The sequence below is a fragment of the Nyctereutes procyonoides genome, unplaced genomic scaffold (assembly GCF_905146905.1).
Source record: "Nyctereutes procyonoides isolate TBG_1078 unplaced genomic scaffold, NYPRO_anot_genome, whole genome shotgun sequence".
NCBI classification, from domain to species: domain Eukaryota; kingdom Metazoa; phylum Chordata; class Mammalia; order Carnivora; family Canidae; genus Nyctereutes; species Nyctereutes procyonoides.
This window is the reverse complement of record NW_026575049.1, coordinates 170,555-188,838: the sequence shown is the minus strand read 5'-3', so window position 1 is coordinate 188,838 and position 18,284 is coordinate 170,555. Positions and strand designations below refer to the sequence as shown.

The 18,284-nt window shown below is 58.3% G+C and overlaps 2 protein-coding genes across 4 annotated transcripts; both read right to left on the bottom strand.

Moving 5' to 3' along the window:
- Positions 1 to 530: 530 nt before the first annotated feature.
- GDF11 (growth differentiation factor 11) lies at positions 531 to 10,387 on the bottom strand. 3 transcript variants are annotated; one of them, XR_008664824.1, is made up of 5 exons: positions 9,904 to 10,387; positions 4,500 to 4,897; positions 3,592 to 3,973; positions 1,476 to 2,875; positions 531 to 1,274 (listed from the first exon to the last, which is right to left on the bottom strand). XR_008664824.1 is itself a non-coding variant. In XM_055328093.1 (4 exons), the coding sequence occupies exons 1-3, from the start codon at positions 10,343 to 10,345 to the stop codon at positions 3,593 to 3,595; spliced, it is 1,221 nt and encodes a 406-aa protein (XP_055184068.1). In that variant the 5' UTR covers positions 10,346 to 10,387; the 3' UTR covers positions 531 to 2,875; position 3,592. The 3 variants fall into 3 exon arrangements, 2 of the variants coding, with proteins under 2 accessions (XP_055184068.1, XP_055184069.1); XM_055328093.1 differs by having other exon boundaries at positions 531 to 2,875; XM_055328094.1 differs by lacking the exon at positions 1,476 to 2,875.
- Positions 10,388 to 10,583: 196 nt separating this feature from the next.
- LOC129511546 (basic proline-rich protein-like) lies at positions 10,584 to 14,768 on the bottom strand. The gene is made up of 3 exons (XM_055328334.1): positions 14,003 to 14,768; positions 11,706 to 11,783; positions 10,584 to 11,479 (listed from the first exon to the last, which is right to left on the bottom strand). The coding sequence occupies exons 1-3, from the start codon at positions 14,766 to 14,768 to the stop codon at positions 10,584 to 10,586; spliced, it is 1,740 nt and encodes a 579-aa protein (XP_055184309.1).
- Positions 14,769 to 18,284: the final 3,516 nt, after the last annotated feature.

Here is an 18,284-nt window from a genome sequence, read left to right as displayed (position 1 = left end):
TCTTCAAATGTGAGTTAGCCAAGATTCTTTTGTTCTAGGTACATGGGAGACATTTTTATGCTGGAATCGAAGACTATTTGAGGTGCTTAACCATCTTGATCCATTTACAACTTGAATGGCTATGTTGGTTTGGGTTGTGGATTTTGGTGAAACTTAGTTAAGGAAACTGAGGATCAGGGATTGGTGGGAGAATGAGACCATTAGCTGGGTCATCTTAAGAGAACTTTCAGATATTCTGTTATGTGGAGGCTGTGAGAGAGTTTTGGTAATCTTTGGGACTGTTTTGGATCAAGTTTTCCAGAGAAGAGTTGTTCTAGGTGCCCTCCCCTTCCCATTCTCTGCCCATGCTCCTTAGGACTGTATGTCCTCACCCTCATCCCAAATGCCCCTAGTGGTTTTTTTTTCCTTGCTCCAAAGACCCCCATGTTCCTACTCCTTGAGCACAAGGTTTCATCCTCTCTCAGATCCTCTTTTGTTCCTGGTCTCCAAGGTATAAATGTGGCGCTTGGTTAAGGAGAAGAGTTCATCACTGAATTCTAAACTCTTTGCTTTTATTTATTTATTTTTTTTTCAGGTTCAAGTGCTGGATTGTGTCATGTGACCATCCCAAAACTCAGAGCACCCTATGGCCATCTTTGCCCTCTGTCACATAACTTGAAAACTGCCTGATGGCCTTTTTGCAATGGTTCCCTCCAGGAAGCCTTGATCTCAGTGAAGAAGTCCTTTCCCGGCATTCCAGTACCCCTGTCACCCCCATACTTCTCAGTCACCCTTAACAAACAAAGGCAATCACACACGTGGTGTAACAAATACACAAAGTAAATAATAATTACACTACTTATGATCAGAGGGGCACTGGCCAGGTCCACACACATCACAAAGTGGGAAAGGGGTTGCTAGTCCCCACTAGGTTGCTTTACTGTGCCCCCAAACCTCTTTACCCCATGCCTCTTTGGGAGTGAGGAGGACCAAGAGAATGAGACTTCATAATATATGTTCAGAAGAAAAAGACCCTCCCCTCACAAAGGTCTTTATTTGGTGGTGTTAAAGGGGCATATTGTAAGTGTCCTCCAAGTCTAATGCTCCAGCTCTCTAGCATTTGTAGAGGGAAGTCACCTGATGTCTATTGCCCAACCCCCACCCTGTGCCAAGATCAATAGACATGAGCATTTGATCTTGGAGGAGGCATCTTCTGTTCTTCACTTCTGTGTTCCTTCTTCAACCAAGGAAATGTGAATGGTGTTGATGGGTCAGGTGTATCTTGTTCTCCAAGACTGGGGTAGAAGGAAGGATAGAAGAACGGCCAGAGAGGAGAGGCTAGGGGTTAGCATAGCTGTTACATGGGAGGTGAGTTGAACTGCTTAACAGCCCCTGCCCATTCCTGTACCAAATACCGCATCTCATTTTTTCACTATGGGAATGGGAATAAGATACTAAAGCTCACCAACATCACCTTCCCAAGGGTGGTCACATACCTTTGCCCCTTCCACCATCTGGGCCAGACAGGAGAGTCATACTCTTGGGAAGAACAAGCCTTCCAGGTCAGTTCTCCAGGCTTTAGTTCAGTACTATTTGCATCAGACCCATAACTGCTGGCTCTACTTAGAGTGACAGTTGTGCTGAAGGTTCTGGACCTCCTCTCTTGACATCCTCTAGGCTCTTGTCTGGAGCCAAGAGGTCTGGTGGCGAGGTATGGATAGGGTGTGGATCAGGAGATTTCTCAACTCCTTGGCTTCAGGCACTGTCCATCTGGGAGGCAGAGGGGAACTTGTACTCTGAAGCTTGTGACTCCTCTAAGCCTCACATCTCTTCACCACTACTCTGGTGCCCTGGTTATCTGTCCCACAGCGAGAGGTATTTTATGTCCAATAAAGTGCCCGTGGTAAGTGCTCAGAATTCATCTCTTGGCTGTGGCGGGTGCTGCTATTTCTCATTCCATCGAGGGGAAGAAACTGAGGCACAGTGAGTCCAGAGGATGGTGGGTCAGGATTGTGGGAGGAATGAATAGGCCCAGCTAGTGACCTGGAGTGGCAACCAGTCCCTGCCTGCTTCCTAGCATTCCAAACCAGGGAGTCTCCATCCTTCCAATCCTCTGCTCTAACTGGCCTTGTCAGATGCTTTTCCCTTCCCCACTGTATTTGTTCCCTCCCTGCTGCCAGGTACTGCTAGATTCCAAAAATAAAAGATAAAAATAATTATAGACACTCTGCTCCCTTGTTCTCCCCCCTTCCACCCTGAGCTTTGGGGTTGGGGGAACTAAAATGCCCCCCCCCCCCCCCAGAATCCCTTCCATCTTGGTCTGCTGGCTCTATTCCCTAACCCAGAGCAGTGATTTGAATTCAAATGCCCTGTAACCTTCAATCTCCTTACTACTTTCTTGACCCCTCCTAACCCTTCCCAGACTTGTGACTCTGGGATCTCTATACTCTTATTGACCTGAAGATAGAGGCTGGGAGTAGGGGTATTCCACAGGCTCTTTGGTCTCTCTCTCGGCTGGGGGGAATTTGGGCATATGTGGGCCACACCCTCTGGCTAAATAACTCAGGACTATGAGGGTGGACCTGAGGGTTAGTTTAGTGGCTCTCATATAGATCCTGGATGTTGATGGCTCTCCCCTCCCCTTCCCCCTACCCCCAGCTCCTAAACCCTAACCTCATACTGTTTCTGTGACTGCTGGAATTCAGTACAACCCATTTGGCTCAGGAAGGTTAAGTTGGGTGATTATGGGTTGGAAACTCATGTGTCAGCCCTCTTGCCCTCTGCTCCCTTTCCCAACCCTGGAGGCTTTATACAAGTGCTTAAGTAGGTGGGTATTGAGGGAGAACAGGGTTTGGGGGAATAAAGGAGAAATGGGGCACAGTGGGCAGGGGCCCTTCTATTTCAGTAAAGCCAAATACCAAAAAAAAAAAAAAAAAAAAAAGAAAGAAAGAAAAAAGAAAAGAAAAAAAAAAAGAAAAGAAAAGAAAGAAAGAAAAGTCACAATAAATAAATAAATAAAATTCCCAAATCCTTACTTTTGCCCCTGCCCTCATTTCCCTTCCTTGGCCACTGGTGGAGGGAGAAAGGGAAGAAGCTAAGAATGGATTTTTGATTTCCTCCTACTGAGAATGGTAGTCAGGGGATCTCCCCAAACCATACCAAGCCCCTCACCTCGCCAGTGGAAGAAAGGAGGCTGGGTGTGGGGCTTTCTCTTATTATTCCATTTCAGCCTCTTTCTCACTGTTTATCTCTGCCTGGTCTCTCTTCTGCCTCTCTCTCCCTTTGCCTTCTCACTGCTGCTCTTTTTGTTCCTCTGTCTCTATCCCTCTGCACTACCTCTGTCTCTATGTCTCTCTGTCTTCTTGCCAAACCTTCTCACCTGCAAACCTCAAACACTCCCCCCTGACCATGCCCCCCTCTTCCCCGTTCCCCAAACCCCTCACCCATCAGTCCCCACCTGCCTCCCTCTGTTGTATTGCACACTGCTTGGGCAGGGAACAAGGTGTGATGTTCATGGGAAGAGGTGGAGGGAGGTCTAGGGCCTGGGGGTCAGGGGGTCGGGCTGGGGGTCTAGGGGTAGGGTCTATGGGGGAGGCATCCTCTGTCCCCCACCTTAGGAACAGCCACAGCGATCCACCACCATGCCAGGGATCTTGCCGTAGATAATCTGCTGCTTGTCATTGAAGTAGAGCATGTTGATTGGGGACATCTTGGTGGGAGTACAGCAGGGCCCAGCAGAGCCTCTTGGATTAGCCTGTTGCACCAAGTGGGTGTGCGGATACTTTTGCATGAACATGTACTCGCACTGGCCGGAGCAGTAGTTGGCCTTGTATCGTTTAGGCGCAATGATCCAGTCCCAGCCAAAAGCCTCAAAGTCCACAGTGAGGGGGTATCGGCAGCAGCGAGACTCACTCGAGTGCTCATCGCAGTCCAGACCCAGATTTCGCCGGGACCGTTTTGTGTTCTCTAGGACCCGAAGCTCCATGAAAGGATGCTGGGGGTGAGGGAGAGGAGAAAGAGCTGTGATTGGGCTCTCAAGAGCGCCTCCTCCCTTTCCTTTCTCATCTGCCCCTCAGCAGGGGGATCAGGACAGAGACCATTGCCTTCTCGGCTTTTCCCCTGCTCCTATACCCAGCCCTGTCCTCTACCTACTTTTCTTGCAAGCTAGCTCTCTCTCCTTCAGCTCACCTCGGATTCTCTCCTGGCACCTGACCCTGATCAGCCCCTTGGCCCCAGGCCTCATCAACAGCTCATTTTTGTATTTCCTTGGATCTCCCATTAACACCTGCACCCCAAATCCAGTTTTCAACTGTTGCCTGGCTTCTGTCTGAAAAATGATAGCTGCCACTCCCATCCCCCCATCCCTCCCCCAAAATCCCTGCTCCTCTAGAACCAGCTCCTGGTCCCCAAGAAGTAATGCTGGTCCCCGCCCCTTCTCATTCCTGGTCTACCTTTCCAACATCCCACCTCCTCAGGGCCAGGTTATACAGATCTGCCGCCACATCAGGCTCCCTGCTCACCAGCCCCTCAGCTCCCGGCCCCAGGGAGGTGACAGCCAAGTCCGTGCCACTGGGATCAAAGGCGTTGATCTCGATGCCCCAGTTGCTCTGTGGCTGTCGGAACCAGCTGTGTAGCACTTGCTTGAAGTCGATGCTCTGCCAGTGGCCTGAGCGGGAGTGCAGCTCAATCTTGAGTGAGCGGATACGGATGTGACGCCGGCCTCCGCCCCCTCCCCCTGCAGTCCCTTCCCCAGTTAGGGGTTTTAGTCTCAAGATCTGCAGGTAGACCGTGGCTGGGCGGGGCACGGGCCGTAGATACACCCACAGCTGGGCCTTCAGTACCTTTGTGAACATCACCTTGGGGCTGAAGTGGAAATGGCAGCAGAGAGGGCTGCCGTCTGTCTGCACCGCAGGATCCGCTGATAAGAGAGAAAGGGGCACAGCATCAGCAAAAGGTATTTGGGAAGGTGTCAGCAGCCCTGGGCGGCACTGGCAAGTTGGACGACTCAGTCTGAGTATTCCAGTTCTTTGCCCTTGTCTCATGTCTTGGTGACTACTGTGTCACCGGTACTCAGAACAGTGCCTCCTCTTTCCCTATAGGACGATGCGTCTGTCAGGCCTTTCTGATATGATCTGATCCATTCCTTAGTCCATTTGCCCTAACACCTAGCACCCCCCCCCCACCAGATAATCTGCAGTTATTTAGGGATTCCCCCCTCCTACCTGCAGCCTTCCATTCCCCCAGCATTTAGGGCTCCAAACTTTTCTGAACTTTTGATATTCTTCATCAAAGCTAAACTTCATCACACCTGCCATTCTCAGGTCGCCTCACCCTGCTTCTGTCCTGTTTTGTGTGGTGGCCAGGTGGAGCCTGGCACAGCCACCACCACAACCAAATGGTCTCGAGACCATTGGGCCTAAATGTATTCCATGAGGTAGGTTGGAATTCAGATCTAGGCTTCTTGCACCATTCCTGCCAGAAATAATACCCTCCGAAAAATGGAGTGATTGAAGCACTTCTTGTGCACCTGACTCCCCAATGCCTTGAACCTGAGAAAAAGATTCCTCAGCTGCTTCCTCATCATCAACACCATTACTGCCTCAACTTTTAAGGAAGTTAAACAAGGGGGCATCCCGGGTGGCTCAGCGGTTTAGCGCCGCCTTTAGCCCGGGGTGTGATCCTGGAGACCCAGGATCGAGTCCCACGTCAGGCTCCCTGAATACAGCCTGCTCCTCCCTCTGCCCGTGTCTCTGCCTCTCTCATGAATTAATAAATAAAATCTTTTTTTTTAAAAAAAAGGGAAGTTAAACAAGGAGAAAAACTACCTCCTTGTTGTTAACTCCTATTGCCCAAAGCTTCAGAAATAATATTTAACACATCAGATCAAATGCAATGTTTTGTTTTTTTTTCTCCCCTGAGCTTCCTTTGGTTTCTCACTCAAGTGCCAGTAAGTCTTTACAAAGGTTTAACATCCCGACTTACATTTTGGCCCATTACGTCTTGTTCTGGACCAGAAATTGACCCTTCTTGGGTTTAAAGTCTGATTCTCAGCATCTGCCTCTGCTTCCATTTCAGCTCCCTTTTGGTTCCCCTTTCTAATCTCTTAGGTCAGTTGGAAATGCCCTAAATCATGTTTCCATCAGACAGGAACATCCATTCTCACTCTAAATAGACTGAGAGAAAAAGAGTCAGGAGTGAGCTTCCAGAGCTATGTAAGTATGATCAGGAAGTCCAGGCCCTTATGCATCACACCAGGTCTTGAGTTCTGGATAATCATGGAGGACTTAGCATCTGTTGTTGCCCATCGGCACTCCCCCAGGAGAAGGAGGATCCTCCAAGTGAGATGAGGAGGAAAGTGCTCAGTGATCTTCGTATATTCCAGTTCCTCTGGTAGCTTCCTTTCCCTTGGTTCTTCTCTGAGGTCCCAGGGCACTGGTAGTCCTCCCAATTATCCTCCTGCTGGAGCTGCAATGTTGGTACAACGAGGGAGGATTCAGGGAGTAGAGATTCAGAGATTAGGAGAGTACCTGGGGCAGAGAAGCTGCTGGTGAGGTGGGGCTACTGTGCCTAATTTCATAGGGTTGTCTTACTTTCCCACCTGTCTTCACTATTAGCTACTAATCTCTGCGAGGGTGGACACTTGTCAATACTGTTTTGCTCACCACTGTAGCTGTAGTACCTCCCACAGTACCAAGCAGTGTTTAGTAAATGCATGCTAACTGAACTTCCCAAACTCCAAATCTTAACATATACAGGCAAGTGCCTAGAAGTTCTTCCTGGCATCAAAACACTGTTCTTTGACTACAAAGTGGGTTCAATCACTGCTTGAATCCTCATTGACCGTATTCGACCTTACCCACCAAACTTCTCAGTGATACAGATATAATTCTTTTTTTTTTGATACAGATATAATTCTTGTTTCATAGGAATGTTGAACATTAAATAAAGAATGAAAATAGTAGTAGCTTCTCAAAAAATGCTGGTTTATTGTTAGTTTTGTAAGCTCTAAGCTTACTCCCCTACCTACGCTGACCCAAGGTTTAGAGATAGGGGTCTGGGCACTAGAGCCTTATCCCTTTACGTCTTTGATTTCTTCAGAGTCCCCCATCTCTACACCCAGGGAATCACCATAGGCTTCTCTCCCAGCGAGGGTGGGGACAGTTGATACTCAAGGGGACTGGGCCAAGACTGACGGAGAAAGACACGAGGGAAATGGGAAGAGACAGGAGAGAGGCTGGAGGTAATGAGGGAGATAAGAACGGAGAAGAAAAAAAAAAGAACGGAGAAGAAAGTGTTAGGGAGGAAGAGATGGTCAAGAGAACTGGAGGAGAGAAGGAAGGGACAGGAGAAGAGCTTGGTAGGGGAGAAGAAATAAGCTTGAGAGTCGAACACTGGGTGGGGGGGGCAATGCAAAAGGAGTGGATGGAGGCTACAAAGTGAAAGGAGGAAGGTAGCTAAGCCTGGTGGGGTAAAGAGAGAGGATAGATAGAGAGAGAGGAACAAAGAAGGAGCAGGTAGTGCCACAGAGGGAAACAAGAGGCTTGAGAGAGTCCCCCCAACACGCACATAGGCCCAGCTCCCAAGGGGAGGGGTAGGAGCCACATCTGTGTTGGATTGATCGGCTTGGTGGCAGGCAGCAGGTCAGGTTTAGTAGGCGGTGCTGGTCTGGAGAGAGGTCATTGCACTATTTTCAGCAAAAGCCCAACCCCCTCCCAGCTCACCACCACCTCCTCCTCCACCCCCCCCACCCCCTTCCACTCTCTCCTCACCCAGGCTGGAAGGCCTAGGGGCAGGAGGTTGGGCTAAGAGGGCAGGGGCCTCTTGGTGTCGGAGAGGAGAGAGAAACTGAGGGGCTGGGCTTGGCTCCCAGAAGGGCAAGGGGGCTGGGTTCCCAGGATGAAGGCTGGGGTGGGAGAGCCCGAGAGGGTGGAGGGAACTAGGGCAGGCTCTGCAGCCTGGGGGAGGTGGGGGCTGGGGTCCAGGGCTGCGTGCGGGGGGAGGGGAGGAGGGGGAGGGGAGCGGAGGCCATCTCTGCTGACAAACACCTCCCCCGATTAGCAGAGCACAAGTCTCTTATTAAAGCGGGTCCCTGGGGATTAGACTATAAAAGTCTCTTTTTCCTTTTCCCCTCTCTCCCTCCCTTCCCCTCCGCTCCCCCTCCCTCTCAAAAGAGCTCGGCTTGGCTCTTAAAGGGGACGTACAGTACCTGGCTGGAGAGCCAGTTCCCCAGTTCTCCAAGTCCCCGAGAGGACTGAGGGCGGAGGTTCGCGCGGAACCCCACCCCCTGGAGCCCTTCCCGCCCCCCCAGCCTAACCCGCACCGCCGGGTCCCAGCACGCAGCCTGCACGCACTTCCTGCGCCCTCCCTGGGAGGCTGAGCCTGCCCGGCCGCGGCTGAGGGATGCGGAGGGCAAGTCCACACCGACAGCACCCGGCCTGAACTCCTCACACTCGGTCCCACACCCACCAGACTAGTTTTTCCTCCGGCCCTTCCTCTTCTTCCAGCAAACTCTTCTTCAGGATTCCTCTACAACTGTTTTGTAGGATCCCCACCCCCACCCAGGCCTCAGTCAATTTTAGACTGACCGTAGCCCCTCTAAGGTGGAAACCTAAGGAACACACGGGAGACGGAGGGACCCAGACGGATCCCAGGCTTTCACCATCACTGTCAGCGCCGCCAGCACCCTCAGCAAGTGTCCCAGCCCTTCGGGTTCTGTTTTCTTCCTAAGCCTGGCCAAGTATTGTGGAGTTAGGGTCTGCAGAAAAGCTGGTGGCCCTATGAGGCACTCGGCCTCCCAGACGCACACCTGGGTTCCCGTGCCTCTCCCACGGGGGTCAGCCACTAGGAGTCCACCTCGCCCCCAGCTTTTTATGACCTATCTGCCAATAAACCAGCCCCCCCTTCTGTTCAGAGCCATAAAACGGAACGGGGGGGGGCGACTTTGCCAAACCACCAGGGAATAAGAGAGGGCCTGGTTTCCTGGAGTTGGAGTGGAGAAGGGGTGAAGGGACCTCAGTGGGGGAGGGGAAAGGGAGTCATCTGACCCTAGGGAGAGCTGGGGGTGGGGTGGGGTGGGGTGGCCTGGATTTTCCAGGCCATAAAATTTCAAAGCGGCTCAAGTCTATTAACATGTTCATCTTCCGTTTGGCCGGGGGCTTGAATGCCTGGGTTCCCCGTCCCTCCTTATCTATTTCTTTCTTTTTCTCCCTAGGTCTCCCTGTGTCTCCTCAAGTCCGGTTCTGAGTAGGGGCGGGGGGACAGGAAAGGAAGGATAAGCTCTGAATAGCCAGGCGGGTGCCCTCAGCCCCAGCGCGATGGGACGGAGTTCTTTGAGCTCGGTCAGGAGCGAGAGGGCACGGCTTCCCAGCCCTTTGGGGGACCGGGTGTCAGAAGGGCTCTGGGTGAAATGGGTGCCCGCTGGGCCGCCGGGAGAGGCACGGGGTCGGGGACCTCGTTCCTGCCGGCGGGAGAGGGGCGCTCAGTTCTCTGCGGCCCGGGGGCGCGCTGCGGAGCCGGCGCTAGAGCGGGGGGAGCGTCGGCGCCAAGGCCGTGGGGGTCCCGGGGCGGCCCGACTCTGTTCGCCCGCGTCGGCACCGCGGCCCTGCAGGGCTGCAGCTCCCCCAGGCTCCCCGGAGCCCCGCGGCTTCCTTGCGCACCCGGGCTGCAGGCGGCGTCTCGCGGCCCCCGGGGCCCGCCCTCCCGCCTCCGGGAACCGAGTGTGCACGGGACTCCGCAGCCCGTCTCCGCCGCTCGAAAAACTTCGGTGGAGCAGCCCCCGCCCGCAGCCCGTCAAGTTTGCGCAGGAAGGGCCTCCGGGCCGGGGCAGCCGGAGCGGCCGGAGCGCCCGCGTCGGAGCCGAGCCGCTCCTTCCCGGCGCCCGCGCCCGCGCCCGCAGCCCACCGCTCGCGCCCGCCGCCCACTTACTCTCCTGGGCCATGCTGATGACAGTCTCGGTGGTGGCGTGGTACTCGTCCTCCTCCAGGAAGTCCTCGGGCTGCAGCGCGTCGCCCTGGAAGTCGTGCAGGTCCAGGATCTGCTGCAGCGGCGGCGCCTTGGGCAGCAGCTGCTTCACCACCTCGCGGCTGATGTTGGGCGCCTCCTTGAGCCGCAGTTTGCTCAGGATCTGCGACTTGATGCTCTCCAGGCGCAGCTCGCGGCTGTGCTGCCGCCACACGCACACGGGGCAGCCGTCGGGCTCCGGCGCCGCGGACGGGGCCGGCCGGCTCGAGCGCTCCCCCCCGGCCCCCGCCGCCGCCGCCGCCGCCGCCGCCGCCGCCGCCGCGGGGCCCTCGGCCGCCTCCCCCCGGGGCCGCAGCTCCAGGGCGAGGAGCAGGAAGCCCAGCAGCAGCGGGGCCGCGAGCACCATGCTGGAGGGGAGGGGAGGGAGGACTGGGGGGCGGGGACGCCGGAGTCCCGTGGGGAGGGGGCGGGGAGCGGGGAGGGAGGAGCGGGGGTCCGGGCGGCGCGGGACTGGGGCGGCCCGGCCGAGGGGGGGCCGGGGGGGCCGGGGGCGGCGGGCGCGCGGGCGGGGCGGGCGGCCGGGGCGGGCGGCTGGGGGGGCCCGAGCCCGGGCCAGGCCCTTTATAGCCCCGGCCCCCGTGTCGTCAGCGGCCGCGATTGGCTGCGGAGCCAACAAAAGAGGCAGCGCTGTCATCCGAGGCGAGAGAGGGAGCCGGAGAGAGCGGAGGAAGCGAGGGAGGAGGGCGGGAGCGCGGGAGCGCGGGAGCGCGGGCCCCGAGAGGGACGGGGTGAGGGCAGGAGGGGGCGCCGGGGGGCGCCGGGGGCGCCGGGCGCAGAGGGCAGGACACAGAGCAGGCGCCCAGGTAGGTGAAGAGGGGGGCGAGGAGGCAGAGACAAAGGGGGATGCGGGGGCGCCGGTGGGAGGAGACGGGGAGGCACGGGGCCCCGCAGCGAGGACGCGGGTGTGAGCGGCGGGACGCGGGGCGGGGCGGGGCGGGGGCGGCCCGGGGCGCAGAGACGGACCGCGCGGAGCCGCCGCCGGCCACTCGCGAGACGGGGACCCCGGCGCGCAGCCGAGCCCGAGAGCTCGGGCTGCGGGCGCGGGGGACAAAGCCCGGAGTCCCGGGGCCGAAACCTACAGGGAGACCTTGGCGCCGGGAGGGGGCCTCGCCCTGAGGCCGCAGCCGGGAGGGAGGGGAAGGCGGAGACGGGGGGCAGAGACTCGAGGGCAGGGAGCGAGCACCGGGCAGGGGGCCCAAGGGAAACGTCCACCGGCGCCCCGGAGGGCAGCAGGGGCCGGGCTCGGGGGAGCGCCGGGGCCGGGGTGGAAGGAGGGGCCTGGGGGCAGGAGGGACACGGGGCACGAAGGCCCGAGGCACCCGCGCGGGTGCGGGCAGCGCTGCGGAGCCCGGAGACAAAAGGAAGCCTCGGAGCTGGGGAGGCCGTGGGGAGGCCGAGGGGACAGGGGCGCGGGGCGGCCGTGTGGCCCCCGCAGGGACAGGGCCGAGGTCTGCCCTCAGGCGGGAGCCGCAGACCCCAGCTGCCGGGGGGGGGGGGGGGGGGGGGAGGAGCCCGGAGGTGGGGCGGGCCCCGGGCCCCGCGGCCGATGCTCCCCAGGTGCTTGGCTTCTGGCTCCGGAGTCCTCTTCCCGGGCCTCGGTTTCTTCGGGTTTATTGCTGGAACCCGGGGCCTGGAGGTCAGTCCACAACCAATAGGTTGAACATGCTGCGGGGGGATCAGGTCTGGCTTGCTCCCGGGGCGCGCACGTTCACCGAGGCTGTTGGGCTTCTCCGGCAGAAGGAAGAGACGCCGGTTCCTCTCTGGACTAGAGCCCAGGACCGTGTCTGCAGGCAGGCCCGAGGGAACAGCAGAGCGACAGAGTTGGCTGGGGAGCTGGGGGAGCTGGGGGAGTTGGGGGAGCTGGGGCGGGCGGCCAGGGCTGCAGCAGGGAGACCAGCAGGGCGAGGCGGGAGCTCTGAAGAAACCGACATTTCTCTGGAGAACGGGAACGAAGCCCGCGGCCCAGTGCGATGCATTGAGCCAGTCCCCTCCCTTGCTATGGGTGCACGCGGGCACCTCAACGTTGCATCCGATCTCATCTATAAAAAGAGTATCACACCGTCTCCCCTCAACTAGTTGTGAGGATTGCACAGTAGCCGATCCATAGTGGCCTTCCTGGGTTAGCTCTTCCTGATTTTCTTAAGATTTTATATATAGAGAGAGAGACCGACCCAGGCAGAGGGGGAAGCAGGCCCTATATAGGGAGCCCCATGGGGGACTCAATCCCGGGTCTCCAGGACCACACCCTGGGCTTAAAGCAGGCGCTAAGCCACTGAGCCACCCCGGGATCCTCTGCTCTTCCCGTTGCTTTTCTCTCCTTCCTCATCTCCTAGAGTAGTGATTGCCTTTACCACCGTTTCCCGGCATAGCCTGTTCTCCAAACGACTCCTCTGGTGGCATTTCCTCAGCAAAAGTGCAGACTCCTTGAGAGCAGAGGTGGCGTCACCTCCTTCGACTTCCTTGGAGGAGGTGGCCCAGCCTTCACCTCCTCACCAAGCTTGGTGTGTGTGTGTGTTTGTTAAAAAAGACTTTTATTTTTGAAAGGGAGAGGGAGACCCCCCACCCCCAAGTAGGACTCCTGGATCATGCCCCGAGCGAAGGCGGACGCTTAACCAACCGAGCCCCCGGGCTGCCCACCCAGCGCATTTCCAACAGTAGGCCTATGACAGATGCCAGGATGGTTTTCCTCAGGAAACGTTGAGACTGGACGGGACACCAGATAAAGGGTACCGGCCAAAACTTCAAGCCAGGTGCCTCCTTGATATTGCCATCTGGATGTCCCCTGCCACCTCAAACACTGTGAGTTCAATATGATAGAGAACTCCTTCTCTCTCCCCAAAATGTGTTCTCATCTTGCTGAGGCACATTGTCACCTTACTGAATGACAGTCATCCAGGCCAGAACCCTGCAGGTAGACTTCACCTGCTTTCTCTTGATCGTCTCTGAATCTTTGTATAAGCTGTTGCCTTTTCCTAGAACAACCCCCTCCTACCTCTACTGCCCCCACTCCCCACTCCCTTGGCCAAATTTATTCTTCAGGTTTCAGTATAGACAAGACTTTAGACACGAGTCTTCCTGGAGTCCATTGCTGACTCCACGCCTAGAGTACTTGCTCTTCCTAGCTACGCCTGTGCCCTTCTGTGTAGCAGGGAGGTTGCTCTCACAGAGCTTCTAGACTAGAGCAGGGCTGCCTGGGTTCCAGGTCCAGCCCTCCCACTTTTCTGGCTCTGAACTTGGCTCTGTCTGCCTCAGACTCCTTATCCGTAAGATGGGGACAACAATACTGTACCTATTTCATAAGGTTATGAGGATTAACTGCCTGACACACAATTCCTTCCCCCCCCCACACTCAATTCTAAATGAGGTCATTAGTCATTGCTATTCCCCCAATCTATCAGCCTTACAGCGTGAGTGGGACCCAAGAGAGCAGGACATTTTCCACCAAAGTGTTCCTTAGCTCCTTTGAATTAAGAATTAATGAACCCTGTTAACTGGATCTGGTCAGAGCCGGGTTGCGGAGAGAAAACTGGGTATTTATGGCCGTGAGGAGTTGTGGGTGTCTGCCCGACGCCAGAGAGCGGGAGTCGGGACCAGCTCCTGGGACAGAAAGGATTTCCGCCTCCGGGCTTCCCTACCAGCTCCAGGGCCCGGCTTAATCCAACGCGTGGACAAGGCTGCCATCTGGGGATCGCATCTGGAATTTGAGCTCCTCGGAGGCGGGAGTAAACCTGCCCCGGGGTGCATACCCAGCGTGTTTGCACTTGAGACTTCTAGTCCGAGAAGTTCTGATCAGAACCCGTTAAGCCTTGCTCCCGTCTGCGGCCCCCCGACACCCTGGCCCTTTCCTTCGTCCCTCAGGCTTGGTCACCGTTCGGTCCCCTGGGTTGCAGGATCTAAGCCCTGGGAGGTCTCTTCGGGGGCGTCGGACTTCAGCTGCCCCAGACCCGGTTCCCGAGGCGGTGCCCCGCGGGCTTCGCGGGGAGGAGCCGGGGGAGACCCGCACCTCTAGGTCCCTTCCCAGCCCGCGGCGCGGACGGGGGCTGGGGCCCTGGGGTCCCGCCCACTGCCCTGGTCGCCCCGGCAACCGCGGTCCGCCGGGGGTGCCCGCTCCCGCGTCGCCCGGGCAACCGCGAGGCCCGCCGCCTTCGCGGTCCCGACTGGCTCGCGGCAAATGTGGGTCGCGGCCGGAGGGGGGCGTCGAGGCGGGAGGCCGGCGAGCCGCCCGGAGGGACGCGGCCGGCGTCGGGGCCAGCGCGGGCGCCGCCTCGGAGGGGGAACCCGAGGCCCTGGGAGCGGAGCGGGCCGCCCGGGGTCAAGGCCAGCGACGCCCGGGTCACGCGGACAGCTGGGGACCGGGGGAGGAGGGCCCCGCCCCGCGCACCCCCGCGCCGCGGCCCCGGGGCCCCTCGGGCCGCCTCCGCTCGCCCCGGCCGCCGAGAGGTCCCGTTCTTCGGGTCCTTCCGAGGGGCGCGGGGGCGGCGCGGAGGGGCTTCCGTCGGGCCCGGCCCGGGGCTCCGGCCGCGAAGCCTGGGGCGCCGGGGGGACTCGTGTGCGCCCGGAGCCCCGTCATCCCCCGCGGGCCCCCCAGGGCCCGGGACCTCGGCCCCCGGAAGGCCGCACGGGGGCGCCGGCGGGCTCGCCTCCGAGGCGGGGTGGGGGGCGGCGCCGGCCCCGGAGCGCGGAACCCCTCGGGGCAGAGCCCCGTCGCCGCCGGCCTTCCAGGAGCCGCCCCCCTCCCGTCCTCCCGGGCAGGCCCGGCCCCCTCCCATGGGGCCTCAGCCCTCCCTCTCGGGTCCTGCCCCTGCCGCGTCTGCAGGCCCAGCGCGGGCCCGGGCTCCTGCGGGGGGCGGGGGCCTGCGCGGAGCCTGCCTCCCCCCCTGCCGGGGCTCCGGAGCCTGACGGCTGCCGGGTGAGGGCCGCTGCCTCGGGGCTGTTCGGAGGGAGGCTAATGGCCGGGAGACGGCGCGGGGCGGCGAGGACCCGGGGTGCTGCCGCGCGAGGGACCGAGGCGCGCGGCCCCGTGGGGTGTGGACCCGGGGGCGGGGCCTGCGGGAGGGGCGGGGCCCGCGGCCGCCCTCCCGGCTCCGCTCCCGGCTCCCCTCCGGCCCACCCGCTCCCACACTGCACTTTTTTTTAAAAAAACTTTTATTTATTTATGATAGTCACACACACACACACACAGAGAGAGAGAGAGAGGCAGAGACACAGGCAGAGACACAGGCAGAGGGAGAAGCAGGCTCCATGCACCGGGAGCCCGACGTGGGATTCGATCCCGGGTCTCCAGGATCGCGCCCTGGGCCAAAGGCAGGCGCCAAACCGCTGCGCCACCCAGGGATCCCCACACTGCACTTTTACCTGTGCCTAGGTTGCAATCACCTTGAAGGACAGCCAGGTTTTTTTTTTTTTAAGATTTTATTTATTTATTCACGAGACACACACACACAGGGAGCCCCACGCGGGCCTCGATCCCGGGTCTCCAGGATCACACCCCAGGCCGAAGGCGACGCTAAACCGCTGAGCCGCCCCCCCCCCCCCCCCCCCGGGCTGCCCCGCACAGCCAGGCCTTACTCATTCCAGAGTCCCGGTGCCTGGCACGTTCCGGCTTTCCACGACTGGATGGACGGATGCCCCAAGGACCCACACCCGAAGTAACCACCGCAACCCATCGTTGCCTCTTTTCATTGCTCCGATGGTACATCTGCTCCATCCTAGGGGAAAACTTAAGTGGAAAGATTCTCATTCTCAGGTGGAGACCCTGCCGCCTTGGGTGGCCCTGGATCAGAACCCCACAGCAGGGGTGCCTGGGTGGCTCAGGGGTTGGGTGTCTGCCTTCAGCCCAGGGCCTGATCCCGGAGTCCTGGGATGAGTCCCGCATTGGGCTCCCCGCAGGGAGCCTGCTTCTCCCTCTGTCTGTGTCTCTGCCTCTCTCTGTGTGTGTCTCTCATGAATAAATAAATAAATATATTTTTTAATAAATAAAAATCTTAAAGAAGAAAAAAAGAACCACATAGCAGCTGACCTCCTGGTGCAAGAAGATGCCATGGGATGGGGATGCCCGCCCTGCTTACACCGATCTGGGCACCTGGACTTGACCCCACAGGCAACAGTAAGGAGACTGGGACAGCAGCTGGACAAAGTCAGGAGGATAAGAGGCCAGAAGTCGGTCGGGGAGGGGGTGGTGGTGGCAAGGAGCAGGGCAGGGCAAGGACAGGGACAGAGCCCTGAGGCTGGAGCCTGGGCAGTGGGGGGTGGAGTGGGGTGAGAACCAGAGCTGGGCCCACAGCCAAGGCCAAGGTGGGAAGAGGGATGGAGAGAGGCTGAGCTGGCCCACCCAACCCTTCCCTTGGCATGGCAAGTGAACTGGAGTCCAGCTATTTCTCAAGGCAAAATTATTTTCATTCCTGGAACCCCAAACCGGGTATGCTAGAGCCTCAAGGCAACGAAAGCTTAGGGTAACAAAACTGGTCCCCTTAATTCCTTGGTCTAGCCTTAGAAGTGTCCAGTGATGTAGGGCCCTGGGAGGTGTGGGAGGGAGTAGTTTCCCTCCTGCTTAACTGGGAGGAAGCAGAGGCTCAGGAAGGTGAAAGTTTAGCCGAAGTCACCCCATTCTTGCCAAGTAGAGCATGGGGGGGGGCACCAGGGCTGCGGCCTCCACCTGGGGTGAGGGGTGCACACCCGGAGTCCCAGTGTCGCTCACCTGCAGGCGCCCCAGAGCCTTGTTTTCCTCGCAGGGGGGATGTAAGGTGACTGTGCCCTGATGCTGTTCTCTGGGGTCCTGGGGCGCTGTGACCTGTCCTGCCCTGGCGGCTGGGGGAGGCCGAGAGGGCCGCCCCGGGGACGCTCGGCAGGGCGGCTCTGGCCTCGGCCCTGGGCTGATCTAGCCCTGCAGTCGGGGAGCTGCCAGCCAGCACCCGGGCCTCCCTTATTGGATTTATTTGTTTGTTTAAAGATTTATTTATTCATGAGAGACACAGAGGGAGAGAGGCCGAGACACAGGCAGAGGGAGAGGCCGGCTCCCCGCAGGGAGCTCAATGCTCGATCTGGGTCTCCAGGATCACGCCCTGGGCCCAAGGCGAGCGCTCAACGGCTGAGCCACCCAGGGATCCTTCTCCAGGACTTTTCCATCTCAAACTGAAACCCACTGATCACTGACTCCCCATTCTCCCCCCCCCCCCGCCCCAGTAACCACCTTTCCACGCTCATCTCTGTGGATTTGACGAGGCACGGGGCATGGGCTTTTGCCCTCCGGCCAGGTGCACACTGGCTGAGGGTGCGGGTGTCCCCGGCCCTACCGTCTTCCCTGCACCGTCCTTTCTCTCCCATTGCTGCCACCGCTGCTGCCACCGCTCTGTGCTCCCCCAGGTTCCTCTCACAGGCCCCCCTTCTCCTGACCTTCACCCCAGCTCTGCACTTGCCCACCTGGATGTCTCCATTTCCCTCTCCTCCCTTCTTGGGCGCAGCAGGTGCTCTGGATCCTGCCCTGACACCACTCTGAAGGCCACCCCATCCAATGGCCTTCTCTGTTTCTCACTCAAGTTGACCTTTCTGTATTCCCGGTGCTCCTGGCCTGAGCAGGCCCCTCCTCCTGTCCTGAAGTCCTCTTTCCTCTTGGCCCCCGAGAGAGCTCAAGAACACAGGCTTTGGAACCCTCAGAGGTCTGGGTTCCAATTCTAACACTGCCTTTACTGGCCAGACTTTGGGCGTGTCATTGTGTGTCTTGGAGTCTCAGCTTATCTCTAAAGTGGGACAAATCATTCAGATCTTGAAGGTTGTCCCGAGGGGCAAATGAGCTAATATGTATAATGCCAGTACCGAGCCTGGGGACCCAGCTCTGCAGCCCCCTTCCCCTCGGGCTCCCTTACAGGCTACTGACCCCTCCCACATGTTCCTGGGATGGAAGGGTTCCCCGAAGCCCTGTCTTTGTTTTTCTCTCTGGCTCTGGCCCTCACGCATCTATGAATTTACATATCACTTTTCCTCCCTAGTCTGACTATCTCTCTCCCAAAGAGTTTCACATCCCCAGTGGGTGCCTCCTGCCTCGGGTGACCACCACCTTCTCCCCTGGGCACCCAAGTTCAGAAGCTCTGAGTCATCTCACACTTTTCCTACTTCCTCTCACTTCTACAGGTAAGAAGTCATCCAGTCCTTTGTTTACCCTCTGAAATGCTGCCCAGACTTCCCTTCCTTCCATGGTTCCAGCCTCCATCACCTCTTCCTTGGATGGTGGCTGTGCTGTCTCAACAATCTCCTGGGCCCCCTGATAGTTCTTTTGTTTTCTTTCTTTT

Excerpts from the sequence above, each read along its gene's own strand:
- GDF11 (XM_055328093.1), bottom strand. The coding sequence starts at position 10,345 with ATGGTGCTCGCGGCCCCGCTGCTGCTGGGCTTCCTGCTCCTCGCCCTG. Across the intron at positions 4,898-9,903 it reads CATCAGCATGGCCCAGGAGA|CGGATCCTGCGGTGCAGACA; the intron begins GTAAGTGGGCGG and ends CTCTCTTATCAG. Across the intron at positions 3,974-4,499 it reads GGCCGGGAGCTGAGGGGCTG|CATCCTTTCATGGAGCTTCG; the intron begins GTGAGCAGGGAG and ends CCTCACCCCCAG.
- LOC129511546 (XM_055328334.1), bottom strand. The coding sequence starts at position 14,768 with ATGGGAGGGGGCCGGGCCTGCCCGGGAGGACGGGAGGGGGGCGGCTCC. Across the intron at positions 11,784-14,002 it reads GGCTGGGAAGGGACCTAGAG|ACACGGTCCTGGGCTCTAGT; the intron begins GTGCGGGTCTCC and ends GCCTGCCTGCAG. Across the intron at positions 11,480-11,705 it reads GCCCAACAGCCTCGGTGAAC|CTGGGGTCTGCGGCTCCCGC; the intron begins GTGCGCGCCCCG and ends CCCCCCCGGCAG.